The sequence below is a fragment of the Salminus brasiliensis genome, chromosome 18, assembly GCF_030463535.1.
Source record: "Salminus brasiliensis chromosome 18, fSalBra1.hap2, whole genome shotgun sequence".
In the NCBI taxonomy this organism is placed as follows: domain Eukaryota; kingdom Metazoa; phylum Chordata; class Actinopteri; order Characiformes; family Bryconidae; genus Salminus; species Salminus brasiliensis.
Genome location: NC_132895.1, coordinates 29,349,304 through 29,361,574, shown reverse-complemented (window position 1 = coordinate 29,361,574; position 12,271 = coordinate 29,349,304). Strand labels below are relative to the sequence as shown.

The 12,271-nt window shown below is 42.5% G+C and overlaps 1 protein-coding gene across 1 annotated transcript in view; it reads right to left on the bottom strand.

Annotated features, from left to right (window-relative positions):
- LOC140539270 (E3 ubiquitin-protein ligase UHRF2-like) overlaps positions 1 to 12,271 on the bottom strand; it is a 61,946-nt gene that overhangs the window by 28,813 nt on the left and 20,862 nt on the right. The window contains exons 2-3 of the mRNA XM_072661939.1: positions 5,088 to 5,405; positions 1,411 to 1,718 (exon numbers count right to left, since the gene is read on the bottom strand). Of these exons, the coding sequence (XP_072518040.1) occupies positions 1,411 to 1,718; positions 5,088 to 5,405 (626 nt within the window). The remainder of the gene's footprint in view (positions 1 to 1,410; positions 1,719 to 5,087; positions 5,406 to 12,271) is intronic.

Genomic DNA, 12,271 nt, shown 5'->3' with positions numbered 1-12,271 from the left:
GTGACGCATTTATCGGTTGTGACTCTCACACAGTGGAAAATCAGTAAACCCATATGTACTAAATAATTTACCTGCAAACCTGTGTGACATAATCAGAAAACCCCTTACTTACAAACCTGTGTGACATTATCGTAAAAACCCATTACTTACAAACCGGTGTCACATTGTAAAATGCCTTACTTACAAACCTGTGACATTATCGTAAAATGCCTTATTTACAAACCTGTGACATTATCGTAAAACCCCTTACTTACAAACCTGTGACATTATCGTAAAAACCCCTTACTTACAAACCTGTGTGACATTATTGTAAAAACCCCTTACTTACAAACCGGTGTAACATCGTAAAATGCCTTACTTACAAACCTGTGTAACATTATTGTAAAATGCCTTATTAACAAACCTGTGACATTATCGTAAAACCCCTTATTTACAAACCCGTGTGACATTATCGTAAAAAAACCCTTACTTACAAACCTGTGTGACATTATCGTAAAAACCCCTTACTTACAAACTGGTGTAACATCGTAAAATGCCTTACTTACAAACCTGTGTGACATTGTTAAATCCCTGACTTACAAACCTATGTAACATTTTCGTAAAACCTCTTACTTACAAACCTGTGTAACATTATCATAAATTCCCTTACTTACAAACCTATGTAACATTATCGTGAAATTCCTTATTTACAAACCTGTGTGACATTCCTATAAATTAAAATTAGCATCCACAATTGTTTACTTACAAACCTGTGTAACATTATCGTAAATCCTTCACTAACAAACCTGTTAAACATTATTGGAAATTTTTTTACTAATTAATCTGTGGAACAGCATAAGCATTTTTTTCATTTATGAACCTGTGTAACATAATCTAGAAATCCTTTAGGTACAAACCTTTGAGAAAAGATTTTCATAAATACTTTACTTACGAAGATATATAACATTATTGCAAAATCTTTTACTTACAATCCTTTGTAACATTATCATAAACAGCTGTTTACTTACAAACCTGTGTAACATTACCGAAAAATTACTTACAAATATGTGTAAAATCAGCATAAGCAATTTTTTCATTTATTAACCTGTGTAACATAATTTAGAAATCGTTTAGTTACAATCCTTTGTAACATTAGCATACGCAACTGTTTACTTACAAACCCCTGTAACATTATCATAAAAAACGTTTGCTTACCTGTGTAACTTTAACGCTTGTTAGTTTATAAACTAGTTAAAGTAAAGTAAAAAAGTTGTGTCACGTGAGCTCACCAAATCGCTCCAGTGAAGGGGATAGTGATTAGGGACCAGTTTAAGCGCAGCGACTTACCTGATGTACCCAGAACGCACTTTTCAGTAAGATCGGCACATAAACCTTTACGTTCCATCATTTAGAACCCCAGACCGCACTTACTCTTCGTATTTGATGTGGTACGTGACGTCGTCTCTGCTGTGCACTGCGGAATCCGTCTGAGACGTTGACGGTTCTTCACTGTCCGAATTCAAGCCCACGCCGGCCGTGCCGTTACTGTCCGTGGCCGGCGGGCAGGGCTCTGACTCCAGCTTGCCATTAGTCCGTTTGCTGGGTCTGCCCACCCTGCCAGGAGTGGGTGCTGTGTCAGCTCTGCTGTTGTGTCCTTTAGCAGCTGGGGTGACCCTTTCAATAGTGCCCTCAAACCAGGCGCCGATGCTGATATCCCGGCAGTCCACCAGCTCGTTAATCTGAGGACGGAGAAGAGTGAGAACAGTCAATCACACATTAAAGGGATAGTCTGGCTATCTAATTCGCCCCCGCCCCCCAATCTCACCATCCCAAATGTTATCATATATAGTATTTACAGGAGACTCAGACTGGGTTCTGTCCAAGGTTTTTAGTGGGTCACAGTGAGCTACAATGTGTTACAATGTGTTACAGTGTGTAACAGTTATTTAGTGGGTTACATTTAGTGACAATGTGTTACAGCGTGTAACGGTTATATAGTGGGTTACAGGGAGTTACATTTTGTTATAATGTGTTACAGCATGTACCAGGTATTTCATGGGCTACAGTTGATTACTTTTAGTTACAATGTATTACAGTGCGTAACAGTTATTAAGTGGGTTGCAGTGAGTTACAATGTGTTACACTGTTTACGGTTATTTGGTGGGTCACAGGGAGTTAAAATGTGTTACAATGTGTAACAATATTTTATGGGTTACATTTTGTTATAATGTGTTACAGTACGCATCAGTTATTTCATGGGCTACAGCTGGTTACTTTTAGTTACAATGTATTACAGTGCGTAACAGTTATTAAGTGGGTTACAGTGACTTACAATGTGTTACAGTGTGTGCGGTTATTTAGTGGGTCACAGTGAGTTACAATGTGTTACAGTGTGTGCGGTTATTTAGTGGGTCACAGTGAGTTACAATGTGTTACAGTGTGTACGGTTATTTAGTGGGTTACATTTAGTGACAATGTGTTACAGCGTGTTACAGCGTGTAACAGTTATTTAGTGGGTTACAGGGAGTTACATTTTGTTATAATGTGTTACAGCACGTACCAGTTATTTCATGGGCTACAGTTGGTTACTTTTAGTTACAATGTGTTACAGTGTGTACGGTTATTTAGTGGATTACATTTAGTGACAATGTGTTACAGTGTGTAACAGTTATTTACTGGGTTCCACCATTAGCAGAGTCAGAATGGGTTTAGAGTGAAACTTTCGTTCCCAGTGGCGGGGAATGGAAGCAGATGTCGGAACCTCTAAAAGCCCCCTCACAGAAAGTCCTTCCAACAAAAGGTTATGAATACACAAACTCATGTCCGAGATACTGTTTTACTATAGTTTTGAGAAGATTTTGGGCCTAAAACCTGTTTTTAAAATCATTTATCATCAAAACGGTGGAGGGATACATGCAGTAGGGCGTAGTGCAGCGAAAACTAGTCCCTAAAGAAAACATATGTTCGTCATATTTGCCACTATTGTACCATCGTCAACATTCCATATGAAACTCAGGAGGCACATGTAGGTACACTGGTGGGTTTGGATTGTAAATAAAGTGGCTATACTGCTGCTGCAGTCATGGCGCCTGGCCCTATTCACCGCCACAATTTCACACCAAACCACCACTCTGACTGTGTCCATCTGAACTACTCGATTGCTCAGAGAATTTTTCAAATTTCTCCTAATGATAAACATACCATGACTTTAAACCCCCTCTGCAGGGCTGTTGTGAATAACTGCGCAGTGGCTCAGGCTGGGAAATGTTAGTCATATCTCTGCAGTAGCTGGAGGCTGCAGGACTGGCTGGGCTGAGCTGAGCTGTGGAACAGCAGCACAGAGACCGAACGGAGTGAAGGAACGAAATTGTGGCCTCGCGCCTGAAAGCACACAGCCTTCATCTGCGACCCAAACGGGCACAGCCTTGACCGGCCACTTTGAATATTTTGGCCCAGCGAGAGCGGCCACATCCGGTCAGCTGAAAAGCCTGCAGCTGACCAAAACAATCCTAAAGGGCAGGTTTAGAGTCCTGTTAGCACTTCGCACAGCTCTTCCAATCATCCTGAGTCTGAGGACACTTGAAGAGATTCTGAGCTCAAATATAATAAACACTAGAAATGCCCTGATTGGGATTGGTGTTGATCCATGCATGTTACACTATATTCTACATGGAAGTGATCACATCAGAACCAAAACAGGACTGGAAAACAGGCCAATTCCTGAACCCCCAAAACTGTGTTATAATTTGTAACAGTTACTTAGTGGGAGCTACAATTTAGTTACAATGTGTTCCAGACTGTAACGATTATTTTGTGGGTTACAGGAAGTTAAAATGTGTTACAATTTGTTACAGTGCATAACAGTTATTTAGTGTGTTACAGTGAGATACATTTAGTTATAATGTGTAACATTGTTTCCTGGGTTACATTTAGTGACAATGTGTTACAGTGTGTAATGGTTATTTAGTGGGTTATGTTTAGTTACACTGTGTTACACCGTGTAACAGTTATTTAGTGTGTTACAGTGAGATACATTTAGTTACAATGTGTAAAGGTTTTTCGTGGGTTACATTTAGTGACAATGTGTTAGTGTGTAACGGTTATTTAGTGGGTAATGTTTTGTTACAATGTGTTACAGCACGTACCAGTTATTTCATGGACTACAGTTGGTTACTTTTAGTTACAATGTATTACAGTGCGTAAAAGTTATTAAGTGAGTTACACTGTGTTAGTGTGTTACAGTGGGTATGGTTATTTAGTGGGTCACAGTGAGTTACAATGTGTTACAGTGTGTAACGGTTATTTAGTGGGTTACAGTGAGTTACAATGTGTTACAGTGTGTAACGGTTATTTAGTGGGTTACAGTGAGTTAAAATGTGTTACAATATGTTACAGTGCATAACAGTTATTTAGTGTGTTAGAATGAGATAAGTTCAAATTTGAGATTTAGTTAAAATGTGCAACATTATTTCGTGGGTTACATTTAGTGACAATGTGTTACAGTGCGTAGCGGTTATTTAGTGGGTAATGTTTTGTTACAATGTGTTACAGTGCATAACAGTTATTTAGTAGGTTACAGTGGATTACGTTTAGTTACAATGTGTAACGGTTATTTAGTGGGTTATGTTTAGTGACAATGTGTTACACCACGTACCAGTTATTTTGTGGGTTACAGTTGTTACCTTTAGTTACAATGTGTTACAGTGCATTGCGGTTTAGTGGGTTACGTTTAGTAACAATGTGTTACAGTGTGTAACGCTTATTTAGTAGGTTACAGTGTGTTACGTTTAGTTACAATGTGCAATTTAGTGGGTTATTTAGTGGGTTACAGTGGATTATGTTTAGTGACAATGTGTTACAGTTTGTCAAGGTTATTTCGTGGGTTACATTTGATTACATTTAGTTACAACGTGTTGCAGTGGTGACGATTATTTAGTGGGTTACGTTTTATGATTTATATAAATATTTTGTGAGCCGTGTGAGTAGCCAGGGAGCAGAAGCAGAATGCAGGTGTTTCTAATAAAATGGCCAGTTAGTGAAAGGTGTGCATAAAAAGAAATGGTGGGAAAGTATCACAATATAAATTTGGCAATATTGACGTGCCCCACCTTGAACGTTCCGATCCCGGGGTCTGAGAGTAACACCGGGGACGATGTGGACGGCCGACTGTCCACCGGCGGACTGCATGACTTGGAGTCGTTCCCATTGTTATTGGTCACTGTCTCTGGGGAGGCTGCAGTCATTGTTGCTGTGCCGGAGCTGGGAGGTGCTGAGACGGTGGTGGAATGGGCAGTGTTGCAGACCACACCATCATCGTTGTCGTTGGAGGTGGGGCTGTCCGGTGGGTCAGCCTGAGAGCGGATGAGAAGCTGCACGATGTCGTTGAGGCCGACGTTGTAATCAAACAGCGTCTGGCCATCCTCCATCTGTGGGCGAAAGTCAACAAGTAAACAAACTAACAAACTGAGAGTGAGAATCAACACGAGAACTGTCACAGAAACACGTATAAAGACTTCATAAAGCTTCATAAAGAATTGTTGTCTGTCAATTGGGTGACGTGTTAGGGTGTGGTACGGTGCGTTGGTAGTGTGCAATGGTTAGTTAATAGTGCGTTATGCTGCGTTACAATTAGGGATGTGCCGATCCGATGCAAGGATTGGGTATCGGTCCTGATACTAGCAAAATTAGCTGGATCGGTTATCGGATAATTAGTCTGATCCAAAGGACTGATCCAGTCACAGAACCGATTCTTGCACTGCCGGGATATCAGACACATCATAGCAAACAGCCAGACTTCCCCTTTCTAACAGGCATGGTGCGAGTTGGGAGGGGCTGCTTGCTCCTCTTCAGTCTCACAGACTTTGAATTTCAGACTAAAAGTCCTGAGCCAAGACGACACTGTGCCGAGGTCCAGCACAGTTATTCATTTTAGTGACCAATAAACAGAAACTGGGTTCATTTCTATGTGTTCATTTGTTATTGTTTGTTTTACAAAGTTAATAAAGTAATCACTACGGCAATTCTGATGCCTGAAGTCTCTCCCAGATGGTCAGGTATACGGTTTATTAATTCAACAAAGGTGTACTGGCCGACACGCAAAGTTCACGTATCGGTTTCCATAGTTATAATGGGTTACAGTGGGGTGTGGTGTGTTACCGTGTGGTTTGTACGTTATGCTGTCTTCAAGTTTGTTACAGTGTGTTACGTTTACATTTATAGCATTCAGCTGACACTCTTATCCAGAGCGACATACAAGGTTACGTCAGCGTAGTGTTGGGAGTCTTGCTCAGTGGTGTAGCTCAGCATAGACCAGGAATCGAATCCCAGTCTCCCAAATGGTGTGGAAGTTCACTGGCAGGTGGTGGTCTTAACCCTTGTGCCACACAAATCACGTTTAGTTTTATCACAATGTGTTACAGTCCTGCTAAACACAGCTGTGTTAGTGAGTTATACTGCGTAACCATGAGTGAGAATGTGTTATGCTGTGTTACAGTGTGTTATGGTAACCACAACACAGCGTAGCAACATAATGTAACAGAACACTGTATAACAACATAGGATAACACGACACAGCGTAACAACGCAGCGAGTTAGGTTACATTACGTCTGTTGTGTTACACTTCATTCTGTTATGTTACAGTATTTAATGTGTTATGCTGTGTTCTGTTGTGTTACACTGTGTCGTGCTACGCTGTGTTACAGCTACATTTTTTGTGGCTGCTGTTTTTGTTGCTACTGTGTCATGTTGTACTGCTGTGTGTTATGCTGTGTTTAGTGCTATGCTGTGTTGTGTTACGCTCTGCTGACACGCTGTATTACACTGTGTTGTTTCTCTGTCCTGCTGCGTTATGCAGTGTTGTGTAACGCTGTGTGGTGTTATGCTCTCTTGTTACACTGTGTTGTTACACTGTGTCGTGTTACCTAGTGCTTTTATGCAGTGTTCTGTTACCCTGTGTTACTCTGCTGTGTTGTGTTATGCTATGTTGTTAGGTTGTGTTGTGTTACGCTTTGTTGTGTCATGCTGTGTTGTGTTACACTATATTCTGTTGTTACAGTATTTAATGTGTTATGCTGTTGAGTTACGCTGTGTTGTGTTGTGTCATGCTGTATTGTGTTACACTGTGTTGTGTTACACTATATTCTGTTATGTTACAGTACTGTTACGCAGTGTTGTGTTGTGATGCATTGTGTGTTCCACTGTGTTATGCTGCGTTACGTAGTGTTGTGTTATGCTGTTGAGTTACGCTGTGTTGTGTTAACCTGTGTTGTGATATTGTGTATTACGCTGTCTCGTGTTACACTGTATTATGTTCTGTCACAATGTGGCTTGTTATACTGTGATTCGTTAGAATAAACTGTTACGCTGTGTTGTGTTACGCTGTGTTAGACTGCGTTATGTTGTGTTGCGCTGTGTCACGGCTGAAGCGAGGAAATGGCTTCCCGCTTATGTGAACACAATTATCCTCTAACATCACATTTTCCACCGTGTGTGTGAGTGAATCTGTGTGTGTGTGTGTGTGTGTGTGAGTGTGTGTGTGTCTCCGTGCCGTGAGGGCTGAAAGAGTCAACATGGCGGCGGACAGAGCCAGAGCGAAGAAGGAAAAGAAAAAGCCGCCATTTTCCCTCCGTCCCACTGAGGAGAACACCACAACCAACAACCCTTTCTACACATGTGTGTGTGTGTGTGTGTGTGTGTGTGTGTAAGAGAGAAACACCTTCATCAGGTCTCTGGCAGGAGGAAATGGGGAATGAACACGAAAATAAGAACAAAATAAACTCAACAAAATGAAGAAAAGAGAGAAAGAGAGTGTGGGTTTAACAGCTTTAGAGAATGGAATGTAGGTGTTTCTAATAAAGTGGCCAGTGAGTGGAAGCACAAGGTAGGTGTTTCTAATAAAGTGGCCAGTGAGTGGAAGCACAAGGTAGGTGTTTCTAATAAAGTGGCCAGTGAGTGTAAGCACAAGGTAGGTGTTTCTAATAAAGTGGCCAGGGAGTGTAAGCATAAGGTAGGTGTTTCTAATAAAGTGGCCAGTGAGTGGAAGCACAAGGTAAGTGTTTCTAATAAAGTGGCCAATGAGTGTAAGCATAAGGTGGGTGTTTCTAATAAAGTGGCCAGTGAGTGGAAGCCCTAGGTGGTAGGTGTTTCTAATATAGTGGCCAGTGAGGGGACCCACAAGGTGGTAGGTGTTTCTAATAAAGTGGCCAGTGAGTGGAAGCCCTAGGTGGTAGGTGTTTCTAATATAGTGGCCAGTGAGTGGAAGCCCTAGGTGGTAGGTGTTTCTAATAAAGTGGCCAGTGAGTGGAAGCCCTAGGTGGTAGGTGTTTCTAATATAGTGGCCAGTGAGTGGAAGCCCTAGGTGGTAGGTGTTTCTAATAAAGTGGCCAGTGAGTAGAAAAAGAATCGAAGACAATCGGTTTAAAAAAAAAAACGGAGCTGAACGCTTCAGTGGGAAAATATTTGGAAAGTCAAAACCAACCACATGTGGAACGGCAAGCATGTGTGTGTGTGTGTGTGTGTGTGTGTGTGTGTGTGTTCAAGGGGTACAATTACCTCCCAAGACAACTCTCAGTATGCGTGAGCGGGGGAGACAGTAAGCGCTAGTCCGTCCGTCTGTCCGCAGCTAGCGGCCTCATAAATACAGTGATACACACTTTAAAGATCTTATGTCCTACAACCTTCACCCCTGAGCTCCACCTGTAGCGTCTGTGTGGGTTTGAGCACAAAACCAGACCTAATGCAATTGTACACCACCTCTCTCTGCCCTTTACAATTAAACAGACTGCTGCTTTGAGTCTGGTATATGCAAATAAGCTCTAAAATCTGGTATATGCAAATGGGTGGGGCTAAACTGATGTAGGCCGAATGGGTGGGGCTTAAGTGCTGTAGGCTGAATAAATAGGGCTAAACTGCGATTGGCAGAATGGGTGGGGCTAAACTGCGATAGGCAGAATGGGTGGGGCCAAAGTGCTATAGACTGAATGAGTGGGCCTTTACTAATGTAGGCCGAATGGGTGGGACTTAAGGCTGTAGGCCGAATGGGTGGGGCTAAATTTCTGTAGCTGAGTATATAGGGCTAAACTGCTATAGGTTGAATGGGTGGGGTTAAAGTACTGTAGGCCAAATGGGAGGGGTTAAACTTCTGTAGGCTGAATAAATAGGGCAAAACTGCTATAGGCTGAATGGGTGGGGTTAAACTTCTGTAGGCGGAATGGGTAGGTCGAATGGGTACAACTACACTGCTGTAGGCCGAATGGGTGGGGCTACACTGCTGTAGGCCGAATGGGTGGGGCTACACTGCTGTAGGCCGAATGGGTACAACTACACTGCTGTAGGCCGAAAAGGGTGGGGCTACACTGCTGTAGTCCGAATGGGTGGGGCTACACTGCTGTCGGCCGAATGGGTACAACTAAACTGCTGTAGGCCGAATGGGTGGGGCTACACTGCTGTAGGCCGAATGGGTACAACTACACTGCTGTAGGCCGAATGAGTGGGGCTACACTGCTGTAGGCCGAATGGGTGGGGCTACACTGCTGTAGGCCGAATGAGTGGGGCTACACTGCTGTAGTCCGAATGGGTGGGGCTACACTGCTGTAGGCCGAATGAGTGGGGGTAAACTAGGGTGGAACAGAGCAGAGGCTAACGCTAGCTTCTTTTTTGAGGCAAGATGATTTTGGCATGCAGTTAGCACCATGCTAATTGGTGTACAGAAGCTTTTATTACATCAGAACTATTTACTGTTACATTAGCCTCGTAGCGAGACCACGAAACCACTAAATACCAAACATGTCTTGGCCGACTGATCACATTTGAGCTAAAAGACGGACATCGGTGTAAATTTGATTCCTAACTGGAAGTGTCGCTTTAATCTGCTAAATCTGGCCCCGGAGCCGGTCTGAGCGCGGTGGATTATCGTGGCGGTCGCTGCAGCAGCTGAACGGCGCGGCTTTTCAGCGTGTAATTAAAAGGCTGGGGCCGAGGCGTCCTCTCTTCCCGCTACTCGGCCGTGCTGGAAGCCGTCCCGTCGGCCGGGGGGGTCTGCCGGCCGACATTTTGAGAGAGAGCGTTAAAATGGCAGGTCGCTTACGCAAACACGCCGGCTCCTTTAAGAGACGCTCGCTGGCTCACACTGCTGGATCAGCCTAAGAGTGTGTGTGTGTGTGTGTGTGAGAGAGAAATGCATGTCTGAGTGTTGTTCTTTTGGCTGTGCGTGTGTTTGTGAGTTTTTTCATGGCTGAGTGTGTGTTACCGCTGTCCAGTAGATCCGGACTGGCTGTAGGTCCAGGCATGTCTGAATGGGTACTTGCTACTTTAAAGGGAAACTCGCCCACTTTTTCAAAATTATATAATAAGTAAAGAGTTAAGATGTGAACTCAGTCCATCAGAGAAGGGTTGATGTGAAACACTCCGTTTGCGAGAAACTTCCCCAGTCAGAACTGTTCACAGTGGCGGTAAATGGAACCGAACGCCTGAACCTCTAAAATACATAGAAAAGTGTACAGAAGGTGGGTGAACATGTGCTCTATGTTAAATCTCTATTTACCAATATAATCATTTACTATCACCTAAATAACTCAACCTTTTAAGGGTTCATATAGGTTAAGTACAGCATTGTGTTACATGGTTTTGTAAGTAAACTGTGCTGGGCGGTAATTATAAACGTGTTTGTAAGTGAAACATTTTGTAGACTAAGTTTGTATGTTAACAATTTTTTTTTTTTTTCCAAAAAGTAAACAATTTTGTAAAGCATTGCTACACAGGATTTTAAGTAAACACGTAAAGTAAACAACTTACCGTACAGAACTGTTACACGAGTTTGCAAGTGACCGCTTTTCTACAATACGGTTGCTTGGGTTTATAACATTTACATTTACATTTAAGGCATTTAGCAGACGCTCTTATCCAGAGCGACTTACAAAGTGCTTTGCTATTTACTCAAGAAAGAAACCTTAGCTAGTTAGAATAGACTAATAGTTCAAAGATACCTCTAAGCTTTAGACATTACTAAACACAAGTCAATAAGGTGACCATAGTACTCTATTCGTCCAAGAAGAGGAGGGTCTTCAGTCTGCGCTTGAAGACAGCGAGCGACTCGGCCGTTCTGACACCCAGGGGAAGCTCGTTCCACCACTTTGGTGCCAATGCCATCAAGTATGTGACGAGAGACTGAACGAGCACCTGGGCGGCCTCTCTAGAGAGGAAGGGTGGAATTCTCCGGATGTTGTACAGGAGAAATCTGTACCAGTGAGTTCTCAAAGGTGATGGCAAGGAGGTACAGGTATAACAATTACCAAAGTATTGATCAAGTGTCCAAAGTATTGAAACTCGTCTGATGTGATAGAGTGCCGTTTCCACTCGATGCATTTTTCTCAATATAGGAGAAATATAAGGTGCTTGAATATGGCCCATATGGTAATTGCGTAGGAGCTGTACTTCGCCATTTGACATTATTATAATCACCTACCCTTTTTTTTACGAGTATGAAGGGGCTGGTCCGTTCTTGGCTTTGTAGACCAGCGTCATGGTTTTGAATCTGATGCGGGCAACTACAGGAAGCCAGTGAAGAGAACGCAGCAGAGGAGTGACATGGCTGAATTAAGGAACGCCGCTGCGTTCTGGATGAGTTGCAGGGGCCTGATGGTGCGCAGAGGGAAACCAGCCAGAAGAGAGTTGCAGTAATCAAGTCTGGAAGTGACAAGAGACTGAACAAGCACCTGGGTGGCCTCTCTGGAGAGGAAGGGTCGAATGTACGGATGTTGTACAGTAGGAATCTGCATGACCGAGTTACGTTTGCAACACGGCTTGAGAACGATAACTGATCATCCATGACTACACCAAGGCTTCAAACTTCTGTAGAAGGAGTGACCAGCGAGTTCTCAAAGGTGATGGCAAGATCATTTTTAGGTCCAGCAGTTCCCGGGATGTACAGCAACTACGTCTTGCTGGGGTTGAGTTTGAAGTGGGGGGCCACCATCCAAGAAGAGACGTCGGCAACATAAGTAAGTTATTTTGTACGCTAACGTTATACAGATTTGTAAATAAAATACATTTTGTACAACAATGTTACACAATTTTACAGTTTTGTAACACATTTTGTATGGTAGTTTTACACAGTTTTGTAAAAAAAACTATTTTGTACAGTATTGTTACAGAGTTTAGTTAGTAAATGTTCTGATTTTGCTAATTAATTTCTTTTGTACAGTAATGCAACACAATTTTGTACGTAAGAGAGTTTGTACAGTAATGTTACACAGTTTTGAATGTTAACTATTTTGAACAGTAGTGTTACACAGT